This window comes from Struthio camelus, chromosome 17 (genome assembly GCF_040807025.1).
Source record: "Struthio camelus isolate bStrCam1 chromosome 17, bStrCam1.hap1, whole genome shotgun sequence".
NCBI lineage: Eukaryota > Metazoa > Chordata > Aves > Struthioniformes > Struthionidae > Struthio > Struthio camelus.
Genome location: NC_090958.1, coordinates 8,059,099 through 8,082,252, shown reverse-complemented (window position 1 = coordinate 8,082,252; position 23,154 = coordinate 8,059,099). Strand labels below are relative to the sequence as shown.

Sequence of the window (23,154 nt, the reverse complement as noted above, 5' to 3'; positions counted from 1 at the left end):
GGATCTGAGTGGCCCATAAATTGATGTCTCCTCTTGTATTAGAGGTGATCTTTGTGCATTGGAATGAGGGTGCAGTCTTTATCAATATTAATCAAATAGTTTGATAAAATTGTCAGCTGGTACCTGTCATCTATATTTAGAAGAGAAACGATTGAAATATTGAGCTGATGGACCTGTTTCGTCAAGTGCCTTTGAGCACGTTAAGCATATTTGGTTGAAATACCCCTGTTTTGGAGCGACATGTTATTACGGCCAAAATGGGTGTATTTAAAACTAAGCTGAGGTGGTGATGAGCTCACCGAGGACAGCGGTTAATTGCTGGCATCTGGCTTCTACGTGCAAGTTTGCCAGTACAAGGATGGTATGTGCAAAATGAAGCTGAAAAACAAAAGGGAGGAATCCAGAGCTTGTCGTCTTGTGCCTGGGGCGTAAACCCCGTTTCAACTGCTGTCCAGTTCCACAGGCAGCCACTTCTCCATGCTGGGGATTGGAGATATCGTGATGCCAGGTCTTCTGCTCTGCTTTGTCCTGCGTTACGATAACTACAAAAAACAAGCCAACAGTGATTCCTGTGGTGCCCCAGGACCAGGGAACATCTCTGGGCGAATGCAGAAGGTCTCCTACTTTCACTGCACACTTATTGGATATTTTGTAGGTGAGTAACTAGTTTAAGGGTAGCTGCTCAGTGAGCAGAAGTGGGGTGGTTGTAGTAGGTTTAAAAGATGATGAAACCAATAGTTAAGAGGTTTTGAGAGAATGCTTGGCTATGTTCCTTTTTGAATTCCCTCCTCGGTTTTGGTTTTCATTGGCATGGTCTAGGGAGAAAACCATTTCTATGGATTTCTTTTTAAGAATTCTTGTTGTTTAGAGGACGAAAGAGATTATCGTTGTATTTTTGCTAGCAATTTTTCCAGTTTCCTTTACTAACGCAGCAAGTGTCGTAGTTCCTACCTGGGTTATAGGAAAAAATGTGGGAATTTCTAGATGAATTATGCTCTAAAGAGTATGTCTAGATAATTTCTGCGTATTTGTATTCTAACGTTAAAGCTTAGGATCCTGTGACATTTTTAGTACGTACAGAAAATTGTAAATAGGCACAACTGTCATGCTCTTTAGAATTTGATGGTGTAGGGCATCCTTCTCCTCACTTACATAACGCAGATTTTTCCCTAAGGTCAGGATATGTGTGCGCGTTTCCTGAACGACTTCTGAGGATGAAGACAAAAGACCGTTTTGTAGCCCTCTCCCCCCGCCACGGTCTTCCCCCCCTACATTCCCCTTGGGCGAGTATCCGAGAAGAGTCGATGCTTACGATCCCTCCTCTCAGCTGCTTATGTTCCAGGCTGTGGACCTCAGATCGGCAGCCTCGAGAGATACCGGCACCGGAGCAGAACATAAAACAGTTCAATGTGGCGCAGTCAACTTGGTCCCCTACCCCTGTTGTTGAGATTTGTTTGGGTTGTTAGCTTAATCTTTGAGATTCAAATCTGGAGCAACTGCCTCAGGGCAGCCTAATATTAAAATAGAACAACTTTTCACTTTTTTTGTTTTAAATTTATTCAGGGAACGAATTTAAAGTGAAGCACAGATGAGTAACGTTTCCATAGCCCACCTCTTAAAATGGGGGGGGGAAGAGCACCACCGTTTTTGGATAAAAGGATGAGAACGTTCAAATGCTACTTAGAGATTTATGGTCTTTTTTTTTTTCTTTTATAGGTCTATTAACGGCAACAGTAGCTTCTCGCATTCATCGGGCAGCCCAGCCTGCCCTACTCTATTTGGTACCATTTACTTTATTGCCGCTGCTCACTATGGCTTATTTAAAGGTAAGATAGGATTATCTCTTCCCAGCAGGAAACTTTGCTGGGGGTCAGCTGGAAGCGAGTGCTGTGATCTTACTCTTGGCACCAGTTTTCACGAGGATATCGTGTGTTCTTACTCCTCCGTGGCAGCAGTGACCGAGCACTGAGCTACCGCTGCTGTAGGGGTGAATCTTCACTTTGGAGGCCTCGGTAACTGAGAGAGGAGTTCCTGGCTAGTAATTACAAATAACCAAATGCCGAAGTATTAAGTGCTGTTTTAAATAAGTGAATTTGTCCTTGCCCAGCTGCTCAGGAAAGAATGCCCGCACAAAGGTAGAATAGCTAGAGGAGAGGCAGATCCCTGTTGACCTCTTTCCAGTCACATACTGTGAGCTGAAATTTTAAAATGTAACTTTCTCTGGTTCAGGGCTACTGTTGAAACACACATCTAGCTCTCTGCTGACTGGAGAGTAAGAAAGGGCAGAATTTTCCACACAAGCAGATATTTTCTTCTGATCAGAAATCCATTTCAGGTAGATCTGCCCCCAAAATAAGATGTTTTGACTTAGCATGGAAAGGTCTAAATAATAACTTGCAAAAGAATTGAAGAACAGATTTGTTTTAAGACATGCTTGTTCTTGCATGTATTTTTTTTAACCTAACTTTTAAATGGCCTTGACAGTTTCTGAATGAACGTTCTTTGTGTCCCTTCGCTGTCTAGGGTGATCTGCGCCGCATGTGGTCTGAGCCTTTCCACTCCAAGTCCAGCAGCTCCCGTTTCCTGGAAGTATGATGGAACAGATAGAAAGTGACCTGAACTTCTGCCTTGGTCCTTTTCACTTTAACTTGTGGCTTTGTCGTCTCCTAAAGCTGGACTGGCTGGTACTTGGGAACGTACCAATGATGGGACTTGTGTGAATGGACTTGGAGTTAAAAGGAGAAAAAGGAGAGAGGAGGGGAAAAAAAAAAAGAAAAGCTAAGATCCTGGAGCTCCGTTTGATTCCTTTTCTCCCCGCAGATGTGGAATTGGGGACCCTTTGTGCAACTGCAGCCACTTTCCTCTTTTCCTCACTCTAACGGATTAGTACCAGACTATTACCTGTGTGAGAGAGGAGGAGACAGACTTGAAACTGAGAACGGCTTGAAGTCGTTCCAGAACTTGTGAACACTAAAAGAAAAACCAGTTAAGCAAACTGAAGCTTCTTCAGAGAACCCCTCATGTACATTGGGACCAGTTTCCTGTTGGACTTCGGTTTTGAAAAGAACTGAGACAGAATCTCTTCTGTCACATTTTTTTTTTTGATTTATTAAATATTTCCTGTGGTGTGAGGTTACTTATTAAATCCACAGACATTGAGTGACTTCTTGCAGTATACATATAAAAATTTGTTGTAACAAGTTACATTTCCACCCAGATGTCATGTTGCAGTGAAAAAGGGCACGATTTTTATACATATATATATATACATACATATAGATATATATATGAATAAATAAAAAGGAAAACCTGCTAAGATCATGCTATGTAGCAGACAGGGGCTTGCTGTAATTTTTAGCATGTAGAGCAGTTTACTCTGGCTTTCTTGTATATGAATCTACAATGAGCTGCTGGGTTTTTTTTTTTCCCCCTCATCGTAAAACTGAACCTGCAGTTTAAAAACCAGTGTGGTATTTGTACTGATTGTACTCATGGACTTTAGGGGACATTTGATTTTGATCAATGTAGCAATCTAGGGAAGAAAAAAGTTTAAATCCAACCCTGTTTATTTGAGAGGGGAGGGATGCGGGGGTTGTCCTTTTTTGGTTCTTTTCTTCCTCCTTTTTTCCCCCAAACAGCTCCCTTGCAGGTTTTTAGTAGTTCCTTCTTGACCCAATGCATGTATTATAGCAGCAAGTGTCTTTGTGCTTCTGATCATAGTAATGTATCACTTGTAAATACATTTTTTCTATTTTCTATTTTTTTGTATTTTTTGCATTTTGTTTCATTAGTGTGCTGTATTTTTTCCATGCCCCTGCCCCTTTAAAAAAAAAAAAAAAAAGGAAAAAAGAAAAAGAAAATTGTCCTTTACTGTTGTGACGGGTCGGAGTTTGTGTGTCGACTGCTTTGTTGTACCTGAGAGTCTGTTAAAACGTGGAATTTTTTTTTTAAGAAGCAGTTCCAGTTATGTTACTTTATTGACTGAAAGGCTACTTCTGAGATGACTAGAACTTCGTTTCCATGCCACTATTAAAATATTTTGCCAAATTGGTTTTGGGGGACTCTCCTACAAGCTTGTAGCTCTTGTTAGTTTGATAGATGCTGGTAACTGTTGACTGGAAGGAAACCAGGGTTTTTCAAGCCTGAGACGTGACTTCCCTTTACCCTCTTGGAAGAGGAGCGCTCCTTGGGGGACGGTTTCCGTGCGAGCAGGTGAGGAGGGTACGTCCGTGCAGCGCCGGCAGGAAGGGCAGGGCTAGCGCGCTGGAAGGTGGCGCGTGGCCGTGGGGAGCCCTGCCAGGGCTGGGGGGCGCCCTCCGCCCTCCTCCCCGGGCGGCCGGCCGCTGCCCCCGCGCCCGTGTCCGAGGGGGCTTTGGACTGGGTCGAGCAGCCCTGGCACAGGTGAAACACCTGAAGACGCATTCAGAAGCAGCCCCGAAACCTGGGGGGCGGCTGTAGGGCTTCGCAGTGTGCGCGGAGTGGGGGAGGGCTGCGGGTGCCCTTGGGTTTTCTGATTATTTTCCAGTTCAGACCTTTTTACTTAGTTTAAAGTATCTTCTCTAGCATGTGCCTGTAATTGCTCATCCTCAGGTGACTGTCACATTTAATGAAGTAAAACCTTTTAATTACTGCTCTGTTCTTACTGTTGGTCGGTCAGCTGCTGTAAGGAGCAGCGCAGGCAGCGTCCTGCGTGGAGGGCTGCAGCGCAGCGCGTCCTCCGGGCGCCGGGAGCGGCAACGCCGACCGGCTCCGCAGTGTTTTTCTTTCTGTACAAACACTGGATGAGTGTAGTTTGAATGTATTCTTTAGCTAAACAGTAGTAAGGTGCATTGTCTTTGCAGTTGCAACAGGCCGTGCATGTTTTCTAATCTTTATTCTGCTTGTTGTTGTTCTTACAGGTATTTTGCGTCGTTACTTCAGCATCTTTCAACTTGGACGTTGTTCATGTCTCCCTAGATCCCTAGCAAAACCTGAACGTGTGGTTTTGTTGCCAGGCCGGTGCGGTATAGTGAGGGTTCTCAAATTAGGCAAAGCAAAAATTAATTCAACTGTCCTATTGTTTTTGGAGATAGCACACTCTCAGAAAAGATGAAGAGAGGAGATAGTGTCCTCGTGTGACAGCGCTACTGCAGCACTTTCAGCTGAGTCCCGTACAGCGTTTTATAAGCTGCCCAAACCTGAGAGGCTGAGGCTGTCTCGTCTTTACGGGTTTTTTTTCCCCTAAATAGGGGTAAGTGAGGGAGGCAAGGCCCCAGGCCTGGGCCTGCGTAGGAGCGCCGCTGCCTGCGCGCGGGGGCCGAGTGCTGGGCCACTGCTCGTGCCCCTGCTGCCCAGCCAGGGCTCGGCGAGTCCTGCGCTCCTGGCGACCGGCCCCAAGGGCTTTGCCTTTCCCTTCTCCAGCGGGAGCTGGGGTGGAGAGACTGTGCCTTATATATAATATACAGAAATACATGGAATGCAAATAGGGGGGGGTAGTGCCCCCACTCCCCCCCCCTTACTGTAACTGTGTTTCCTAAGAAAGGAGGCCGCTTATACCTCATGTCCTGCCAACCACTCTTAAACTGGTGAGTTTTTCACCTCCGCCTGAAAGCGTTGCGGCGTCCTCCCCTTTGCTCCCAGCAGGCTGCCTCACAGCCGGTTGTGTGTGTGTTTACTGTGTTGTGGAGCAAAAAACAAACAAACCCAGCAGCCTTGGAAAGTGGAGCTGGGCCCTTTTCTTGCCCTGCTGTGCTGAGCTTTGTGCATGATGGGAGTCTGCTCCCCCCCCCCCCGGCCTTGGGACTTTGGATCAATTCATAAACAAATAAAACGTCACCTTTAAATAGAGCCTTTCCTCAAAGGGAAGCCTGGCCCTACCTGGGCTGAGTCAGCTCAGCGCGCTGCCCGGCGGCGGCCGGCCCCAAGAGCTCCTGCGGGAGCCCTGCAGGACGCGTCTGGGTGCTGCGTGTTCAGCAGGTCTCTTCCGTAACAACGCCAAGGAGCAGCCAGGAATGCAGGAAAGCTAAAAGGGGCTCAGACGGCAGCAAGCAGGACTAAGAGCGTAGTGTCGGGCGCTGAGCCGAGCCAGCGCTTTGCTCTGAAGCAGGGGTCGGCTTTGGGCAGACCTGGGCTGTTCACCCACCAGCAGGGCTGAGCACAGGGCTGCGCGGTGGGTTACTGATCCCCCCTTTGGACCTGTGGCAGCAAGGGAGGTAGCTGAAAAATTACTGTTTGAAAGATCAGCTACTCTTAAAGCATGTTTGTTTTTTTTTTCTTTTTTTTTGGGGGGTAAGACACAAGGGACACTTACTGGAGTAGCTGAAGGTGTTCCTAGGCTTACACACCCTAATGTAATTAGGGTTAATCATGCTGTACATCAATGGTGGTGTGCTGTGTGTGTTCCCCCCCCCACCAACTCCACCCTTTCTATGACTTGATAATGTGCAATTTAATTTGCCAGAGATGCAGCACTCAGCAAGTATGCAACTGTTTGTTAGCCTCGTCAGTTAAAAAAAAAAAAAAAAGAAAAGAAAAAGAAAAAAATTAGCCAAGGTGGCTGCAGCATTTGCTGTTAGAGCTAGCAGGAAGCTTGCTACCCAAGCACAGTGTCCTGGCAGTCCCAAAAGAAGCCTGTGGCACAGGCACAGCAGCAGGGGGCCCACAGAATAGTCACTTACTTGATGCGGCTCCATGTTCAGGGCAAAAGGCTCACACAGGCTTTAGTGTGGCTCACCGCAGCAGGTTAATCCAGCGTGCTCGGCTTGAGCTCAGTGCGCGTTGCCCCCTCCCCGGCAGCCGCTGCAAGGGTTCAGGTACATGTTCACTCTGCTCTGGAGAAGCCAAGCTACACCTGGTTAGTGTTGGTAAATGACGGAGGCAGGTCATGGAAGAGGAGCAAGTCAAAGCAATGAGCCATCAGTAAAGCCAAGCCAGGAGCAGCAGCTACATGGCGGGGGGACCAGCAGCCTCAGCTTCAGCGCGCTTCCTCTGGGTCACTGGGGAGTCAGCGGGCGCTCGGCCCACAAGGTCAGTGAAGCCGCGCGTGCACACAACAGTAATGCTGCATTCGCGGAAGCAGCACGGTCCTGTAGCGACTAGGTCGGTTCTCGCTGAGTGGCTGCCAGGAGAAAAACAGCCCTCTGGTTTTTGGGGCGCTCTTTAAAAAGTGAGCGCGAGCGTGCGTGCAAGAGAAGCCACACTTCCTGCTGCGTAGCCATACAAATGAACTTTTAAACATCATGGTAGTAGTAATAGCTGCTGAAAGCAAACTAGCAGCGCGTAGGTTGCACCTCAAAGCCTTCACAACAACTCCACAACCATTACACTTTTTTTTTTTTTTCTTTTTCCCCCACTAGAAATATGCATATTGAAGTCACTGCCTGGCGCTGCTGCTGTTAATCGTTAGGTTTGTGAGAGCAGCAAGGAGAAAGGCAAGACTTTGCCCTAACACACCGTTGCCCTCTAGCGACCTGCAAGGGGATTAGTTATGCTGCTTGAAAAAAAACCTGTGCTAGCTCTTGACCACCGAAGCACTGCAGTAACTGGGGCGTGCAGGCCATGGTGTTGCTGCACCTCCCTCTTGAGGAATGGGAAAAAAATACTCTATATCACATTGGAAAAAAATAAAATGAGGATTTCTGGTCCTTTAAGTGCAGGTTTTATTTTTCTCATCTGCTGTATTTTATGTAATAATCCTGCTGTTTTCTTTCCATGCAAATCTAAATAAATGACACTGCAGAAAAATAACCATTCACCGCTAGTGTGTTCATTGTTTGGACAGGAGGGTGGACTGTACAGGTTGCAGTCTCAATCTGCTCCATCTTTTCCTGAGTTTAGAGCCTTTCTTTTTGCTGTTTATTGTCCCAAAGTTTATTTCCTGCCAAAAATAACTGATTGAGGACGTGCTACTGTTAAAGCTCCCTGGTAAGGGTTTCTGCATCGTCTGCTCATTTCCTAGTTGGTGCCCAAAACAAGCAGAGATTAAAGGCTGTTGCTGCCACTTCACGCGCTTTCTTTTCTGTTAGAGAGGTATTGGTGTCACATCAGCTGCTTTGAGAACAGGTTCCTGGCCTAAACAGGTAGAGTTTTTTTTTTCCCTGCCCTTTATTTTTACCTCTATCTCTGCCATGGTAGCTTTTCTCTGGCCTGTGCTTTTGCAGCTCACCCCATGCTGCTGGTCCATGGAGGCTGAAATAAGATTTTTGTTTTTTCTTCACAATCTTTGTTTTTACAGCCACAAAGACAGCAAGTGCAGCCTGTATGAGAGCCTTTTGTGCGTAGGTAGTGCCTAGCGGCCTAGCTCCTGCTGAAACCGAGGGCACCATGCCCTTGTGTAGCAAGCAACGATTGTCTCAGTGCAGCCCCTCTCCAATAAAGAGCTTGCAGACAGCAGCATCCCACTACTGGAACGCATTCAATTCTGACCAGAAGAGGTAGTGTAACACACAGCTGGGGACAGCACACATGATATGCAGCTCTCAGTACCTCTGCTTTGACTTTGGCACTGCTTATCATGTACCACTTGGGGACAAATCCTTGCAAACCAAGAAACAGCTGGGTCTTGCACAAGCAGAGCAGCTGACTTCACGGACCAGCAAAGCCATCATGCCTCTACCAGCCCCAACACACCTCTCCCCCCCCTTAGGAAAAGGCCCACAACCCCCTCTACAACCACAAGGTGCCTCCTCCCTCCCCCTTACAAACCTAGCTACAGACTTCCATGCACCATACTTTGTCCAAAGACGAATGAGCACGTTTTAACATGAGGGTCAGTACTCATGGGTGAGGAAAACTTCCACTGTTACCCTCTTTCAAGAGGGCCAAGCCTGGATCGCTGTTGTGTGTCGTTATGAGGCACTTTGGGGCAGTGTCTTGCTCGAGTCGGTGTTTTCAGCTACGATACGCCTTCAGCAGTTGACCTGCTATCACCAGTCTTTGGATCTCACTGGTCCCCTCATAGATCTCGGTGATACGAGCATCACGGTAATGCCGTTCTGCTGGCATCTCTGTCACGTAGCCCATCCCGCCCAAGATCTGGATGGCCTGAAAATTAGAAAGGAAGTGGGTTCAAGAAATTTCCTTTCCACAAAACACATCCAGCTTAAAAGGCGCTAATCCCACTGCAAGAATAACTGGAGGGAGCCCACAAGGAGGACTAGCCCATTTGCGAGCAGAGGAATAAACGGGGTTTGTGCTGGGTAACAGCAGCACTGATAACCCAGACAGGGAAGGAACAAACGCAGAGGTATTTGTTAGTTAACCACCTTCACCCTGGATGCTGCAAGTGCAGGGAAAAAAAATAAGTGCAGACAGGAGCTGGACTATTCTATCTGACCACTGTGTGCAAACCTACTGCTAGGCCTGTCTGGAGCACCCTCGCTCCCTCCCATGTCACTGTGTCTAGTCAAAACCCTAAAAGGCCACTTTCCTTGGGCAACAACACAAACAAGGCGGCTGTAAAAGGCAACACAGCTGCAGTATACCAGCTTAGGTTAGGCACCCCCCCATCCCTAGTCTGACTCCAGAGGGATGGCCATGCCAACCAGCTCCACTATATACAGCTATAGATACATACACACATACACATACACACATATATATAAAAAATTAGCTATCTGTCTATATTTAATAGTCTAGAAAGAGAAAAACTCCCTCAACCTATCACCTGGCTTGTTGTGTGACAAGGGAAAGAGCCAAACTGCTTTTCAACATGATGTATATCCAAGAGACTAATTGTGTAGTTACCTGATGAGAAATGGCTGTTGCCGCTTCTGATGCAGCCAGCTTGGCCATTGCAGCTTCCTTTGGAGAAGGAAAACATCACTGAGGATGCAGGTAGCACAAAAACAAACACCTCACTTGCAAGCTTAAACACTTGGACCCCTCAGCTGCGGTGTGCGCCAGGCCTGGCCAGTGCCTCTGGCTCTCAGAGGCCACCCCTCACTCCTGAGATAAATACAGGGCCCTGCAGGCTGACAGGGCAGAAAGATAGACAGCAGGGTTCAAAAATCTGCCAGAGGGCTAAACACAGCCAGTCCGGGCTGGCAAAGAGCTAAACTCAGTAATACCATACACAGCGTGGTTTTCTTGCATAGAGCTGCTACGCAGAGCTGTCACTGCTCCCCAGACACAAGGCTGAAATACCTTTGTGAAGGGCTTCCCATTGTCTTTCAGCACAGCTGCTCTCCAGGTCAGCAAGCGCGCACCCTCCAGCGCCACAGCCATATCTGCTAGCTTAAACTGCAAAGAGAAACACCGCTGTTTGAAGTGGCCGCATCTGCCTACATGAAAACATACACCAGGAGTCTCCCAAATCTGAGGCCAATTTTGCTAGAAGAGGTGCTCTCAGGTTTCATCTGTGTTTGAAAGCAGAAGCTATTACTTTGCTTACCACAGTCAGTACAAAGTGCATTACCTCCCTGAAGCGAAGCCAAGGTGCCCATGTGAACTTTCCACCAGCACTAGCAACATTTGGACCTGACCACTGAGTCTCGCGCCTACCTGAACTGCCTGTAGCTTTGTGATAGGTGACCCAAAGGCCATTCTCTTTTCAGCATAATCCACAGCGCAATCCAGAGCTGCCTGGGCTATTCCAAGAGCCTGTGAGGCGATACCAATCCTTCCCGCGTCCAGGGTTTGCTGAGAAAGACACAGGACATACGCTGAAGTCATACTCGACCAAAACAGCAGGGCACCCCACCCCCACCGCTTTCCTGTTCCTGCTGGGAGAGATGGCAGCTGCTGCAGCCTCTGGTCACAGATATGTCCTTGCTTCAGAACATCCCAGCTATGCAGGACTAGAGGGCTGTAAAACATATTGGGCACTGCAAAGAGAAGTCAAGGGTACAAGACAGAAAGGAAAGACACTGCTGCATAGTTGGGGGTGGGGTGGGGGGGGAACAAAAAAAAGAAAAAGGCAAAAATACGGGAAACTCAGCAAACCCAGGAGCATCTGCTCTGGATAGAGCTGAAAAGAACCCTTCAGAAGAGACCCCCCTGGCTCACTGTGTAGTTGCTTTGACTTTAAATGAAAGATGGAAAGCTGGTCAGTTTTCCTCTTTACCCCCTTCTTTGATACACACACTTAAGCAAGCATTTTCACAATTACTAGTGAATTGGGGGTCAATAATCTGACTTACCTCAAACACTTGCCAATTAGGCTTTTAACTGCTTACCTGCCTCATCACGCACATGGACAGAATCATGGCAGACCGAGAAAAGGATTTATCAATCTTGTCTTGAGAGTCTTAAAAAAATGGCTGGTGACTGACAGGTTCCATTTTTTTCTGAACATAATACAACGGGTTCTGTTCTCCAGGGAGCTCAGCCTTTTTCAGAAAGTCAGGCCAATAGATGGTGCTTTGCCCTTACAGGGAAAGCAATGAACATTTCCCATTGGGAGCACTTCACGGCAGGGAACCTGCTGTTCTGCAGCTGCCTGACTCCTCCTCAGAAGTCACACATGTGCCATAACTGAGGTATCATCCATCTTTGGATGTACGTTCAGGACAGTATTCCTCTGCCAAAGTATTCAGGGAAAAAGGCAGCACTTTTCCCTTTTTCTGTGAGCCCAAAATGGGAGGGGTTAGAGGATAGGAAGAGGAGAACAATTTAAAAAAGAAAATCTTGTAAAGAGCCACCCCCCAGCTAACTTACTGCCTCAGCTGCATCAGCACTCCTTCACCTGAGAAATGCCATACAGACTCCAGGAAAATGCCGCCAATGATTTATGCTAAATCAATGGTTTATCAAACTCTATCAATGATTTATCCCACCTGACAAGGGCAGCTGCCTAGTGTTACACAGAACAGCTTACGTTAGCAGTTCTCATCCCAGTGATCATAAGCCTGAAAATGGTTTTTTCCCCCTTTCCCCTTACTGAGAAGGCAGTAAGTCAGGGAACCACCATTTTACACAGCTATACTTGCCCCCCTCATCCATCTCTCACCATGGCAATTTTGAAGCCCATGCCCTGCTGCCCCAGCAGGTTGGCCTTGGGTATCCGACAGTCCTCGAATATCAGGTTGGCAGTGGAAGACGCTCGGATTCCCAGCTTGTCTTCTTTCTTCCCCAGTGAAAGCCCAGCGGTTGGCATAGGAACCAGGAACGCGCTAATGCCCTGCAACAAGACCCAAACTCTTAGGAGTGCTGCCAACTTCCCAACTACACAGGTGTCAGCAGGCTTCCTTCACACATTTTTCACAGGAGCCACACGTTCAGGTAACCAGGAAAAGGGAGGGGGAGTTGAGTGATAGAATAAAGCCACTGCACTTTAGTGCCTCTCTTTTCAATGCCTGCACAGCTCTAACTATGCTACACAATCCCCAGAGCCTTTTCAAAGGGTTTCTCCCTCTGCAGCTCCTTTACTCCCGGCTCTTTTTCACAGCTGCCCCACTAAACACACCTTGTGTTTCAGAGATTTATCAGTAGTGGCAAACACCACGGTGGCAGATGCGTCCCAGGCGTTGGTGATCCAGGCTTTGGTGCCGTTCAGAACCCACTCGTCGCCGTCCAGGCGGGCCGTGGTGGAAGCAGCTCCTGCGTCGCTGCCATTTCCTGAGCAAGGCACCGGGCAAACAAAACTCAGGCAATTGGGAACAGCCCAGTACCCGAAACCCACCCCGCACCACCACTGCTAGCTCACGGCCCCGCCTGTCACAGCAGCGGCGCCAGCGCTGCCCCTCCCAGAGAGGAGCTACATACGAAGGGGAAAGGTCAGCATCTCTGAGACATCGCCATCTCCAGAGCTCTGGTCACACAGAGAGGGTGAAAATTTTCAATGATGTGGAACATAGCGGTGGCAGTTAATGCCTTGGGCGTTGAAACTTCATTTTTTTAATTTGTGTAAATAGCTATAAACCACCTTTCTGTAAACTGTTACTCTCCGATAGACCTAAAGTCCATCCTAAATTTGCTTAAGGAAAGTCGGTACCCTACTTACTTTGCCACAGGAATGATAACAGTCACATCACCTGGTTCACTAAGGGCAAAACACCCGATTTTATCCCCGCCGGTGAAGGGAGCAATCCACTTCTGCTTCTGCTCTTCGGAACCAAACTTGAGTATTGGCCCTAAGTACAGAGACTTTAAGAATTGAGAATTGTGTTAGTGCATCTGGTGGCTACAAGCACTCCAGTAACTCCCCGGTGTCTAATGCTCTCCAGGACACCAGAACCCACCATAAACTCAGCAAGGACAGATCCCGTTTCTCCAATTCACCCGTCTCCAACAGTACAATAAACTCCCCGGGTGCCGGACCCGGTTCCACTCCTGTCCCTCACTCGCAGTCGCAGGGGAAACTTACATTATTGACGCTCATAATGACACCGGTGGACGCGCAGCCCCTGCTGATCTCCTCTACGGCAATGGAATAGGCCAGGTAGTCGAGGCCGGCTCCTTTGTACTGCTCCGGCACATCCATGGCCAGCAGCCCTAGGCCACCCATCTTCTTCACCTACACGCAGGGAAACGGAGAAGTAAGATTCTCGGCATCACCAATATCCCAGAAAACACACACACACACGGGCACAATAAACGCAGACTGTAGCAAGGGCCCCCCCCCCAACACACACACAGAGTAAAAGCTGCGCATGACTAGCGGTAAAGTGGAAATCTGGCTGTACTAACTGGAGAGCACTCACAGGTCCCAATGACTTTAACAAGGGCCGCGCGTGGTCAGTGCTGATTAGGACTAGGCTCTCTCTTATTTAAAGAGCTCTCTTCACTGCCTAGAAGGAAGGGAGCCTTTTGAAGCTGAAATAGGGAGTTATAACGTCACTGAATGTTCTCAACCTCCCACCAAAGTTTTCCCTCACGTTACTCTGTCAGTTGGAAGCTCTCAATGGGAAATTAGCTGATAAAAATCACTACTACTTTACCTTCAAGTCTGCTGTGCTTCAGCCTAGGACTGCACAAAAAAATAATTTTACAGAATCAATGACCCACAGAACTGTTTGCAAGAAGCTGTTTTTTAATTCCCGGTAAAGCCAGGTCTTGCTTGTCACAGAATTTAATTACCACACGTTCCACATTATTCTACCCATATTCCTCAGGTGGACACTTAGCTTCTTAGCCTTAAGCTCTTCAGAGCACAGACTGCTTCTACATCGCTTGTTAGTATCTAACAACAAATTTGGTAACGTACAAGAGGAAAAACAAGCTTTTCTCTGTCTTTATATTTAAGGCACGTTAAGTCAAATTTAGCCCAAACTTTTGGTGTTGCAGAAATAAGTTTTTTACCTGCCTCTGCTTGCTTTAATAGGATCAGTAGGGAATTTTTAAACAAGTATTTTGCTTCATATATGGCCCTCCAAAATGCTAATCCTTTACATCAAACCTAGAGGATGAACAAAAGCTAGTAACTAGTTCTATGTAATTTAAGGGGAAAAAAAGTTTATATTCTCAATTTTCCTCTGTACTTTCAAGTGAAAAATCCTCAAAAATCAAATGCAAAACTGCTGGGTAAGTACAGTGAAATGGGAGGGAACTTTTTTCTTCTTTAGAAAGAGCACGAATTTCCTGTCTATGCTTCTTTGCTCCTGGAGGGAGCAAGGAAGAAGGAATGGAGAAGAGGGAATATGACAAAACTCACATTCCTCTGACTGCTCTACTCGGAGCCAGCAGTATATATTTTTCTGGGGCTTAACACTTCATAGCAATCAAACAAGCTGAATTAGTCTGTTCAGCAGAGCAAACCACGGCTGCACTACGTTCCACAAGAGAGGAGTCACAGGCTGGACTGGAAGGCCCATTTTTTCCCAGCCCTGGTGGGTGGGGAAGACCAGCGTGCCTCTCCTGACCACTTCTCCTCTTTCCTTATGATCTGGAACTCAGTTCATCCTTACTGTAAACCATTTTATTGCTGTACGCAGCCTGTTAAAGCATTTTATTGATGCTGTAAGCCAGCTGCACCGGGCAGAACACGAAGCTTTACAGCCCAATGGAAAGTTACTAAGAGACCTTAAAAATCCGGTGGTGCCAAAGCCAGATAGAGGCAGGCAGGTAAAGCCGAGGAGGTTAAAACGCCCCGCGGGCATTACAAGCTCCAGGTGCAAAAAGCTCCGTCAGGGGCGGCCCTGAGCGCCAGCTGTCGGCCAGGCCGGGCCGTCGGGCAGGGCGGCGGGGGGACGCACCTGCGCGGCCGGGAAGCGGTGCTCCTTGTCCAGCTGCGCGGCCGCCGGCACCAGCTCCCTCTCGGCGAAGTCGCGGCAGGTCTGCCGCAGCATCCGGTGGGTCTCGGGCAGCTCCGCCGCCTCGTAGAGCGCGTGCAGCCGGCGGGGGCCGCCCGGCCCCAGCCCCAGCCCCAGCGCTGCGCACCGAGCAAAGCCGTTAGGCCCCGCCGCCCGCAGGCCCTGAAGGGCACCGCGGCGCGCCCCCCGCCGCCGCCGCCTCCCGCCTCCCCTCCCCTCCCGCCGCCGCGGGACCCCAGCGGCCGCGCAGCGGGCCCGGCGCCCTCACCCCGGGGAGCCGCGCCGCCGCGGGCCAGGAGCGCCGCCGCCGCCATGGCCGCCTCGCCTCGCCTCAGGGCGGCGCGCGGAGGGGGGCGCGGGGTGAAAGCCTCACAGGCCCCGCCCCTTCTCCCACCTCTCCCCGCCCCCGGGGGCTCTCCCCGCCCACTCTCCCACCTCGCCCCGCCCCCCGGGGCCCCGCCCCGCCCCCCAGCCCAGAGAGGAGGCGGCGGCGGCGCGAAACTCGGGAGGTTTATCCGGTGCTATCGCTGGTGACAGAGGGCCGCGGCCACGGGCGCGGGCGCGGCCACGGCCACGGGCACGGCGGGCCGCGCTGAGAGCGCTACGGGTACGTGCCTGGGAAAAGCACCAATGGGCGCAGGCGGCGGCTGCCGGCGCTCGTCATCCTCGGCGCGGAGGAAGAGGAAGGGGCGTTTGACTGCAGGAGCCAGCCGTCCGTTCGCCTTGTCCTCGGCGTAAAGCTACAGGGAGACGGCAGCGCTGACGAGTCCCAGGGCGACCGCTGGCACTGGTCCGCGCTCGGGCTTGCAGGACAGCGGAGCCGAAGGCAAACACAGGGAAACATCTGAAGTTGATGCAACAAATACAGAGCTGAGAAGTAGAGCTACTACACGTGGCCTTACTACTTCACAATCGCCACCTTCCTCAGTCGTTTCTGGCTTCTGAACGTTTGCTTTATTCTTCCTGAACCCTCACATAAGCACAATAAACATCCTCAAGCACCCGAGGGGAGGCTGTTGCTGCTTCTCTGCAGTGAGATGCGTTGAAAGTCCTCAGGAAAGCACACAAAGGAAGACGCTTCCTGTCAAAAACAGAGGACAAGGAGAGCAGTAGCCTGTCCACACAGGCAGAGATGACCTTCCTTCGCCAGGTGCAACGTGAATCCTTCAGTCTCTCATGAAACGACTGTCCAGGAAGCTTGCCTGCACAGAGCCAAAGCACTCACCTCAGGAGCGCAGCAAAAGAGGTCCTAGTCCTAAGAGGACCAATACTGGAAAGATTTAGCATGAGTCTGTGGTTTTGGTCCCTTTTTTTTTTTTTTTTTTGTTATAGCAGAACACAGTATAATTGTGTATAATCTCTTTCCTCTTTCCACACATGATCCCAGAGAGGCTCTCTATACAGATACCCCGTCTCTTGCTCAAACCGACACAAAGTGGCTCCTTTGAGCGGCTGGCTAGGAACAGACCAGACCATCCACTTGACAAGGAGTGGATCCCATCTGAATTTCTTCCTAGCCCAATGGCTTGAGTAGCTTCGATCCAAAGCATCGGAACACACAAACCAGAAGGAAGAAAGTGATCTATTAAACCATGTTTACCAAAGCCATCATCTCAGCCTCAAAGGGAAGAGACTTCACAGAAGGCATCAAAGAGAAGAGGAACCCTAAGGAAGTGGCCGAAGTGGGGGCAAGAGTCCAGAAGTCCCTGACTTTCTGGATTACAATCAACTCTTTTCTAGAGCCAGGTCGCCCTCTTGTAGGGATTTGTTTTCTGCAGCATGCTTTTCTGGGCAAAGACTCTCTTTGGCAAAGCAAACAACTTCATTTCGAAACTGTCTTAGGCATGCTAATGCTGGCCTGCCTGTAAGTCTTGTTATGTTTTTCCTCCAGTTTTGCTTTTCTTATTGCTGAATAGATTATACATTCACTGGTGGGAAAGCAACTGATTCGATGATTTCTTCTCATCACTACCAAGAGAGGTAATGGCTATGTAAGACAGGAATCCACTTGCCTATAGCATCAGATGCCTCATTTATGTTTAGAAGAGTGTTCTCATGCGGGTCAGTCGCATTCTGCAAAGCAGCGGCTAGATGGCACCCGCACGCTTACCAAGCGCTCCCAACTGTGCAGAGCGGCACACCGACTAGCACTAGCAGCTTACACAAGTTGGTATTCGCCAGTAGAGCAATTTCTGCTGCTCACTCTGGCAGCAGCGCATCTTCCTTTTAAGTATCTGTGCTCAGGGACATGGGAAACAGATGGGAACTGTCAGAGTTTCAAGAAAATGCCAGAGGAGGTTGCTTCATACAGAAAATGAGACAAAAGTAACGTTTCAAGGCACCTGGGTTTACACTACACACAGTTTCAGCTCAACACTCTACAGTCTGCCCGGGAATAACTATCAGCCTCTTCAGACACTTTCATCCTGAGCACCTCTGAAGTTCAGGATGGGAAACACATTTCTGGGCAGTTCTGCCTTGTCACAAGTAACTACCTGCTCTTTCAGCACAACAAAAGTTTCCCCATCGCAACGGCATGACACAAGGCCTTCTGAAGACGATCGCAGCAAGAAGCCTCTTGAGCTCCAGCTTACAGCACCTTTACTAATTCTGAAATAACTACACAAGATTGCTTAAGTGCCTTTGGCGATGCTGGAGGGGATTCATGGCAGCAGAAGCGTTCTTCTTTCAACCACACAGACCTTGCCCCTCCACATTCCCAAGACATTTGCTGTGGTTGCTCATGATTAATGCTCCTCCCAAAACAGGTCATTTGTTGTGGTTAATCATAATTAAACATCCTTCCCAAGAGCTGGAGATTCTTTCATGGTTGCCACCCCACAAACTCTCGCTGCCTACTCTGATGCCAGCAGATCCTCTACGCCAAAGTTAACATTACTTGTTTGCCAGGTGAAGGCAGTGGCTTCCTATTGCTGTGTAGGCGCTAACAGGCTCCAGGCTGTAACGTCCACCCCACTCAGTCCTGCTAAAACATAATCTGCTTTGAACTTGACTTAACACAACAGCAACCAACCAACTATATCCACCAAGGAGTTGGGTTTCAACTGTCTCAGGGAATAAGTGGAACTAATACTAGCAAATGTCTCTAGTCTAGACACAAGCTAACTCTCATCTACAATAGCCATGACTGATCAGCCCAGGGAGGGGACAGGAAAAATGACAGTCTCCGCAGCCAGCAAAACATGCAGAGAAGGGCTTTCTTAGCTCAGATTTGCACGGGCAGAAGCTGGGCCCCAGCATGGCTGCTGGAAAGACACAGACCTCCCCTTCCCTGGGCATGACACTCTTCCCTCACTACTGCCAGCTACCAAAAACAGTTGTGAAATACACTCTTTGGTCTAGTGGGTAACTAATTCGGAGGAAGAACTTCCGAAACCATAAATATGCAGGTAAGTAGGCAAAGCAGTGACAGGAACTTGACCAATTCTCACTTTTTGTTCATAAGAATCCCACTCCATAACACCATCTGAACAAATTTGACTTGGGCAGCTTTTAGCCAATACATTATAGCTGAAGTAAAACAAAGCAAGTAACACCATCATCTCTCCTGCCAGCACCTCTGACAGATCATTCAGGTCTAAAAGGTTTAAAGATATACAGCGACTGAAGCCTAGGAAGCTCAGCTTCCCACACACTCCTCAGGTCATTTTCCACGTTCTCCCTTTTTCCTCCGAGTGCACTAGATCGACACCCCATCCCTCCCCTCAGCTAGACTGACAACGTGCTGGCAGCCCAAAGACAATACATTCTGTAACAAGCGCCAAAAATCCTACACAACAGTAAGCAGGAGAAACGGTGAATAAAGTGAATTGACTTCAGCTCTGAAGTTGACCCCAAGCTCCGTAATTCAACAATTTGCTCACATGAGCTCAAACAGAAATGCTGTCAGACTGACTTGATGAACAAACTGGATAAGTTTCCCTTGCTCTTATCTTGCATCTCTAGTGAAATCTCTGGCAAGGTAGAGATTAAGCAGTTCCCAGGAGTAGTTCAGGCCCCTGGAAGCAGAAGGAAGATTCCTGTGCTGCTCAGAAGCTGAATTAGTCTCTTATTTTAACTTTCCACCAGGGAATATAAAGATGCACCCTACAAAGCAAACCCAGCCATGCTACAGACTAAACCACTACGCAGTGAAGAGATGATCTATCCAACTGGAGAAGAGAGCTGCTCTTCAGGCTTCACTGGCTAACTGAAGGGGGCAAATTTTCCTGCTAAGAAATAGCTTACTGAAACAATCTGACCTCTTGTAAGAGGGTAGTCAGTCACCCAATCGGTGAAACATCAGAAGCACTAAAAGTGCAACCTAACTATAAGAAAAAGTAACAGCAATAATCTTCTAACAGAGCCTCCAATCCATAACCTAACCAAGGTACCAGAAGGTAACCAGGAACGGAGAAAGACAGAGGCAAGGTACATAGGAATGTCGGATAGGGAAGTGTTATAGGGAGATTTCCTTTACTTTCATGAGCTGCCTTCTTTTCTTCAGTCTCATGCAAGGAGAAAAGGTTTGGCAAGATGCCTTGCTGCATGAGACAGTAACTCCGGTCCCCTCCTGGCCATCCGGAACGGTTAGCAGTAGCACAGCATCCAGTGGACATATAACAGTTACTGTCCTCCATTGTAAGCATAGTCGGCCTTGTTGTGCATGATCAACTTGTTGTCCACAAAGTAAAAGCTGTCTGAGCGAGTCTCGTATGGATTTTCAACCATCAGACGGACTGTGAAAGAGAAAGCTCAATTACATTCAAATACAAAGGCCTGCCACACTCCATTGGACAGGACAGCGTCAAAGGAAAAAGGAGTCTGCCACTCTGCTGGATTTACAAGGCTGATACTCTGCCCTATCCAAGCAAGAGAATCAAACTGCTCTGCTGAGCGCACTTCAAAAGCTCTGCCCTGCCCTTCCTATTCTTCCTATTCACAGTACAAACACTGTCAAAAGCAAACAAACAGAGATGGAGTAGTCTCACACGGACAACCTAGAAACTGTCAGAGCCACCACTGGAGCCCAGCAGCTCTCCACTGTAAGCATTCAGAAAGGTAGCAATCAGCAAATGGAAGAAAGTGATGACATTCCCTCCACGTACACAGGACACGTAAACTCTGCGCCTCCTCCCCCACCCAGGCAGCCACAGAAGGGCCCACATCCTCCTGCTCTACCCACCCCTTGAGGTCAAGCATACCAGAAACCATGCGTAATTGCAGAGATCTTGCTAGGCTCAAAAAGCACATCCCTCAGAGAAGAGCCAGTCCTGTTCCAGAGCAGGAGGTTCCAGCTCGGACAAGCAAGCGCTGGAGGCAGACACGTGGCTACTGAGAGAACACTTGTTCAGGGTTTTGTTATTTTCTGGACTACGCTGTTAAGCATGCCCTGTGACACTGTGACAGACCAGCCCTTCTTGCAGCCTGCGACTTAATAATACGAGTTGTTTTCAAAGACAATTTGCAGCACAAAGCTGTGACGTAGTCAAGATTGCACACAGCTAAAATCAGAAACCTGTATCTATCTGTTGCTGTCCCTCTTTCCTAGTCACAACCGTTTCTCCATAAGGAGAGAGAGAGAGAGAGAGAGAGAGAGGGAGAAAACGAGCCCACGCACGTAAACAAAACACGACTCAGTGTGGTAAAGCAGATACTTACTAAGGTCTTCTGAGAGCTGAGGAAATTCATAGATGTGTTCGCATGTGTTCCTGCTACTGGGGATGCAGAACCCAAAATCAAAGTCAAAGTTCTTCAGTAAGCGATCTCGGAAGTAATGTCTCTCAATCATTCGAAAGTTTGACACTGGCTTTTCTCCCACTGTGAATTCCACTCTGCAGGCAAAAAAAACAGGAAAACATACCTAGGACCACCTACCTCTCTTCCTATTGGGAAGGACAGAGCCTCGGACCTGAGGCTACGCGAGAACCCAGCAAATCATTCCAGAAAGAGAGTTTGATGTTTGTACTGTAAGATGGATTTTCCCTAGTCTCTGACTCAATTCAGTTAGAAACTATCAGGTGACACTTGGAAAAAATCTGGTTTTCTCCTTCTGTGAACTCATACTCACGTTGCACCAACAGTCCGAAGACGGAGAAACGCCGGGGTGAACTGGTAACGAACAAAGCGGCCTGCACTGGCATCTAGCTCACTGTTGTCATCTTCGTCCTCTTCATCTTGCTCTAGAAAATGCAGCAACTCAGAGTTATTCTGCTAACGGCTTACACATACAGCTAACGGGCATAGCAGAACAAGCTGGCTATCACTTGTGCATCAAACATAAAGTTGCCTAAGAATTGGTCTGGGACTCATAGTGGCACTAAGAAATAAACAGCAAATTAAAACGATATGAAAGTCGACCCAGCTTTGGCAGCTCTGGAGCTGAAACCACCTTCTTAGCCTTCCGGGAGGCCAAAGCACATGGAAGAAACTGCAAGGGTAGATTTGCAGTTGACAGCGAGAAGGGAGAGTACTATAATCACTTCACATTTTTATGACATAACTAGGAAGTTTCCCAGCAAAGATAAACTCAGCCCAACGCTTAAAGGAGAGGGGTTCAGTCACCAGGACATACTGGAAGACCTTTCAGCTCGGTCTGCATGACTCCTTCATTGCAGCTTCCCAGTCTCAGAGCCCCTCTGCAACGTTAGCGTGATTTACCTGAAGCAGATGGCTTTGCAATTTCAAAAAGCACTGTTCCAGTTTCAAGGTCCCGGATCTTGAACCTGGTAAAGTCAATGTTGTAAATGTTGTCTTCTGGTTTGCATAAATAATCTAGAAGAGAAGAACAACACAGAGCGACATTTCAAAACATCTCTAGGCAGTTTTCAAAGGAATTTCTTTTCTGTTAGTCACAGCCCCACCAAACCCATTCCGCAAGTTGTTTTTCAGAAGTTTCAGGAAAGCGGGACAGGACTGAGCCTGGAGCTAAGTGCCAGGGAGCAAAGCGAGAACGGAAGGGGAACCGAGCAGAAAAGCAGAAACACACAACCCGGAGAGAACAACTTCGTCTCAAAAGTTGCCGCAAAAGCGCACGCACAACGCCGCCGCCAACAGCAGCGGCTCGGCGAGCACCGGCGGCGGCGCCTCGGCACCGGCGCAAGCGGGGGCCGCGGCCGAGCGGGGCGGAGCGGCGGGCGAGGCCGGGGCAGCCGGTCCCGGGCCGCTCCCCGCACCTCCCCGGCCCTCCCCCGGAGCCCCGGCGGCGGAGGGGCCCGGCCCGGCCCGGCCGCACTCACTCTCCGTGACCCGGCACAGCCCCAGGACGTGCTCGGGCCGGACGGTCTCCAGCGCCAGCAGCTCGGACTCGGTCCAAGGAGCTCCGGCCCGCGGCGCCGCGTCCGCCGAGCCGCGCCGCCCCCGCAGCCGGCTGAGCGCCCCCCCGACCCCCGGCGGCGGCTTCTTCTCCGGCGCCGCCGCCGTCGTCGCCGCCCGCGCCTTCGAGCCGCTCATCGCCCCGCCGCCGCCGCCAAAATGGCCGCCGCCGCCCGCGGTAGCTATGGGAGCGAGGGGCGGGGCCGGGGCGGTCAGAGGGCACGGGCGCGCTGCCTAGCAACGGGGAGGGGGGCGGCCGCGACGCCGGCAGCGCCCCGAGCTGAGCAGGGCCCGCCGCGTGCGCGGCCTGGAGGGGTGACGGCGGGCGGCGGCCCCGGCCCCTCGGTCCAGGCAGAAAAACGGAAAACAACCAGAAAAATAACAACCCACGCTGCCCCTGCTTCCCCGCCGAGGGCCAAGGCAGGGCTGCTAGCCGCGTGCCAGCCCCGGCCCCGCTCTGCCCATCGTCCCCCCCAAAACCCAGGGAGGGCGGCAGGCCCCCGCGCCGGCACCATCGCACACGTAACCGGGACTGAACGCTCCGGCGCGGCGGCCGCGGTCCCCGGAGGCCTCTGGTCTTTCGGAAGCGGCGGCAGCCGGGCCGGGGACGCTGCCCCGCGAGGCCCCCGGACGGGACCCAGCTCCCGCCGATGAGGCCGTTGCACCTGAAAGG

General features: G+C 49.7%; 3 protein-coding genes across 8 annotated transcripts in view; 1 reads left to right on the top strand and 2 right to left on the bottom strand.

Annotated features, from left to right (window-relative positions):
* The window catches only part of SPPL3 (signal peptide peptidase like 3), a 60,707-nt gene extending 56,949 nt beyond the window's left edge, over positions 1-3,758 (top strand). For all 4 annotated transcript variants that reach the window (XM_068911769.1, XM_068911771.1, XM_068911770.1 and 1 more), the window contains 3 exons: positions 456-655; positions 1,717-1,826; positions 2,524-3,758. In XM_068911769.1, coding sequence (XP_068767870.1) covers positions 456-655; positions 1,717-1,826; positions 2,524-2,595 — 382 coding nt within the window. In that variant the 3' untranslated portion in view covers positions 2,596-3,758. The remainder of the gene's footprint in view (positions 1-455; positions 656-1,716; positions 1,827-2,523) is intronic.
* Positions 3,759-8,203: 4,445 nt separating this feature from the next.
* Positions 8,204-16,705, bottom strand: ACADS (acyl-CoA dehydrogenase short chain). Of its 3 annotated transcripts, none has more exons than XM_068911764.1 (10): positions 15,783-16,705; positions 15,111-15,286; positions 13,283-13,432; positions 12,951-13,062; positions 12,383-12,534; positions 11,927-12,097; positions 10,480-10,617; positions 10,123-10,218; positions 9,724-9,780; positions 8,204-9,021 (listed from the first exon to the last, which is right to left on the bottom strand). In XM_068911764.1, the coding sequence occupies exons 1-10, from the start codon at positions 16,009-16,011 to the stop codon at positions 8,869-8,871; spliced, it is 1,434 nt and encodes a 477-aa protein (XP_068767865.1). In that variant the 5' UTR covers positions 16,012-16,705; the 3' UTR covers positions 8,204-8,868. The 3 variants fall into 3 exon arrangements, with proteins under 3 accessions (XP_068767865.1, XP_068767866.1, XP_068767868.1); XM_068911765.1 differs by lacking the exon at positions 15,783-16,705 and adding an exon at positions 15,436-15,509; XM_068911767.1 differs by lacking the exon at positions 15,783-16,705 and adding an exon at positions 13,857-13,885 and having other exon boundaries at positions 15,111-15,208.
* A 922-nt stretch (positions 16,706-17,627) lies between these two features.
* UNC119B (unc-119 lipid binding chaperone B) lies at positions 17,628-22,650 on the bottom strand. Its single transcript, XM_068911772.1, has 5 exons — positions 22,406-22,650; positions 21,828-21,941; positions 21,238-21,349; positions 20,829-21,001; positions 17,628-19,906 (listed from the first exon to the last, which is right to left on the bottom strand). The coding sequence occupies exons 1-5, from the start codon at positions 22,617-22,619 to the stop codon at positions 19,794-19,796; spliced, it is 726 nt and encodes a 241-aa protein (XP_068767873.1). The 5' UTR covers positions 22,620-22,650; the 3' UTR covers positions 17,628-19,793.
* Positions 22,651-23,154: the final 504 nt, after the last annotated feature.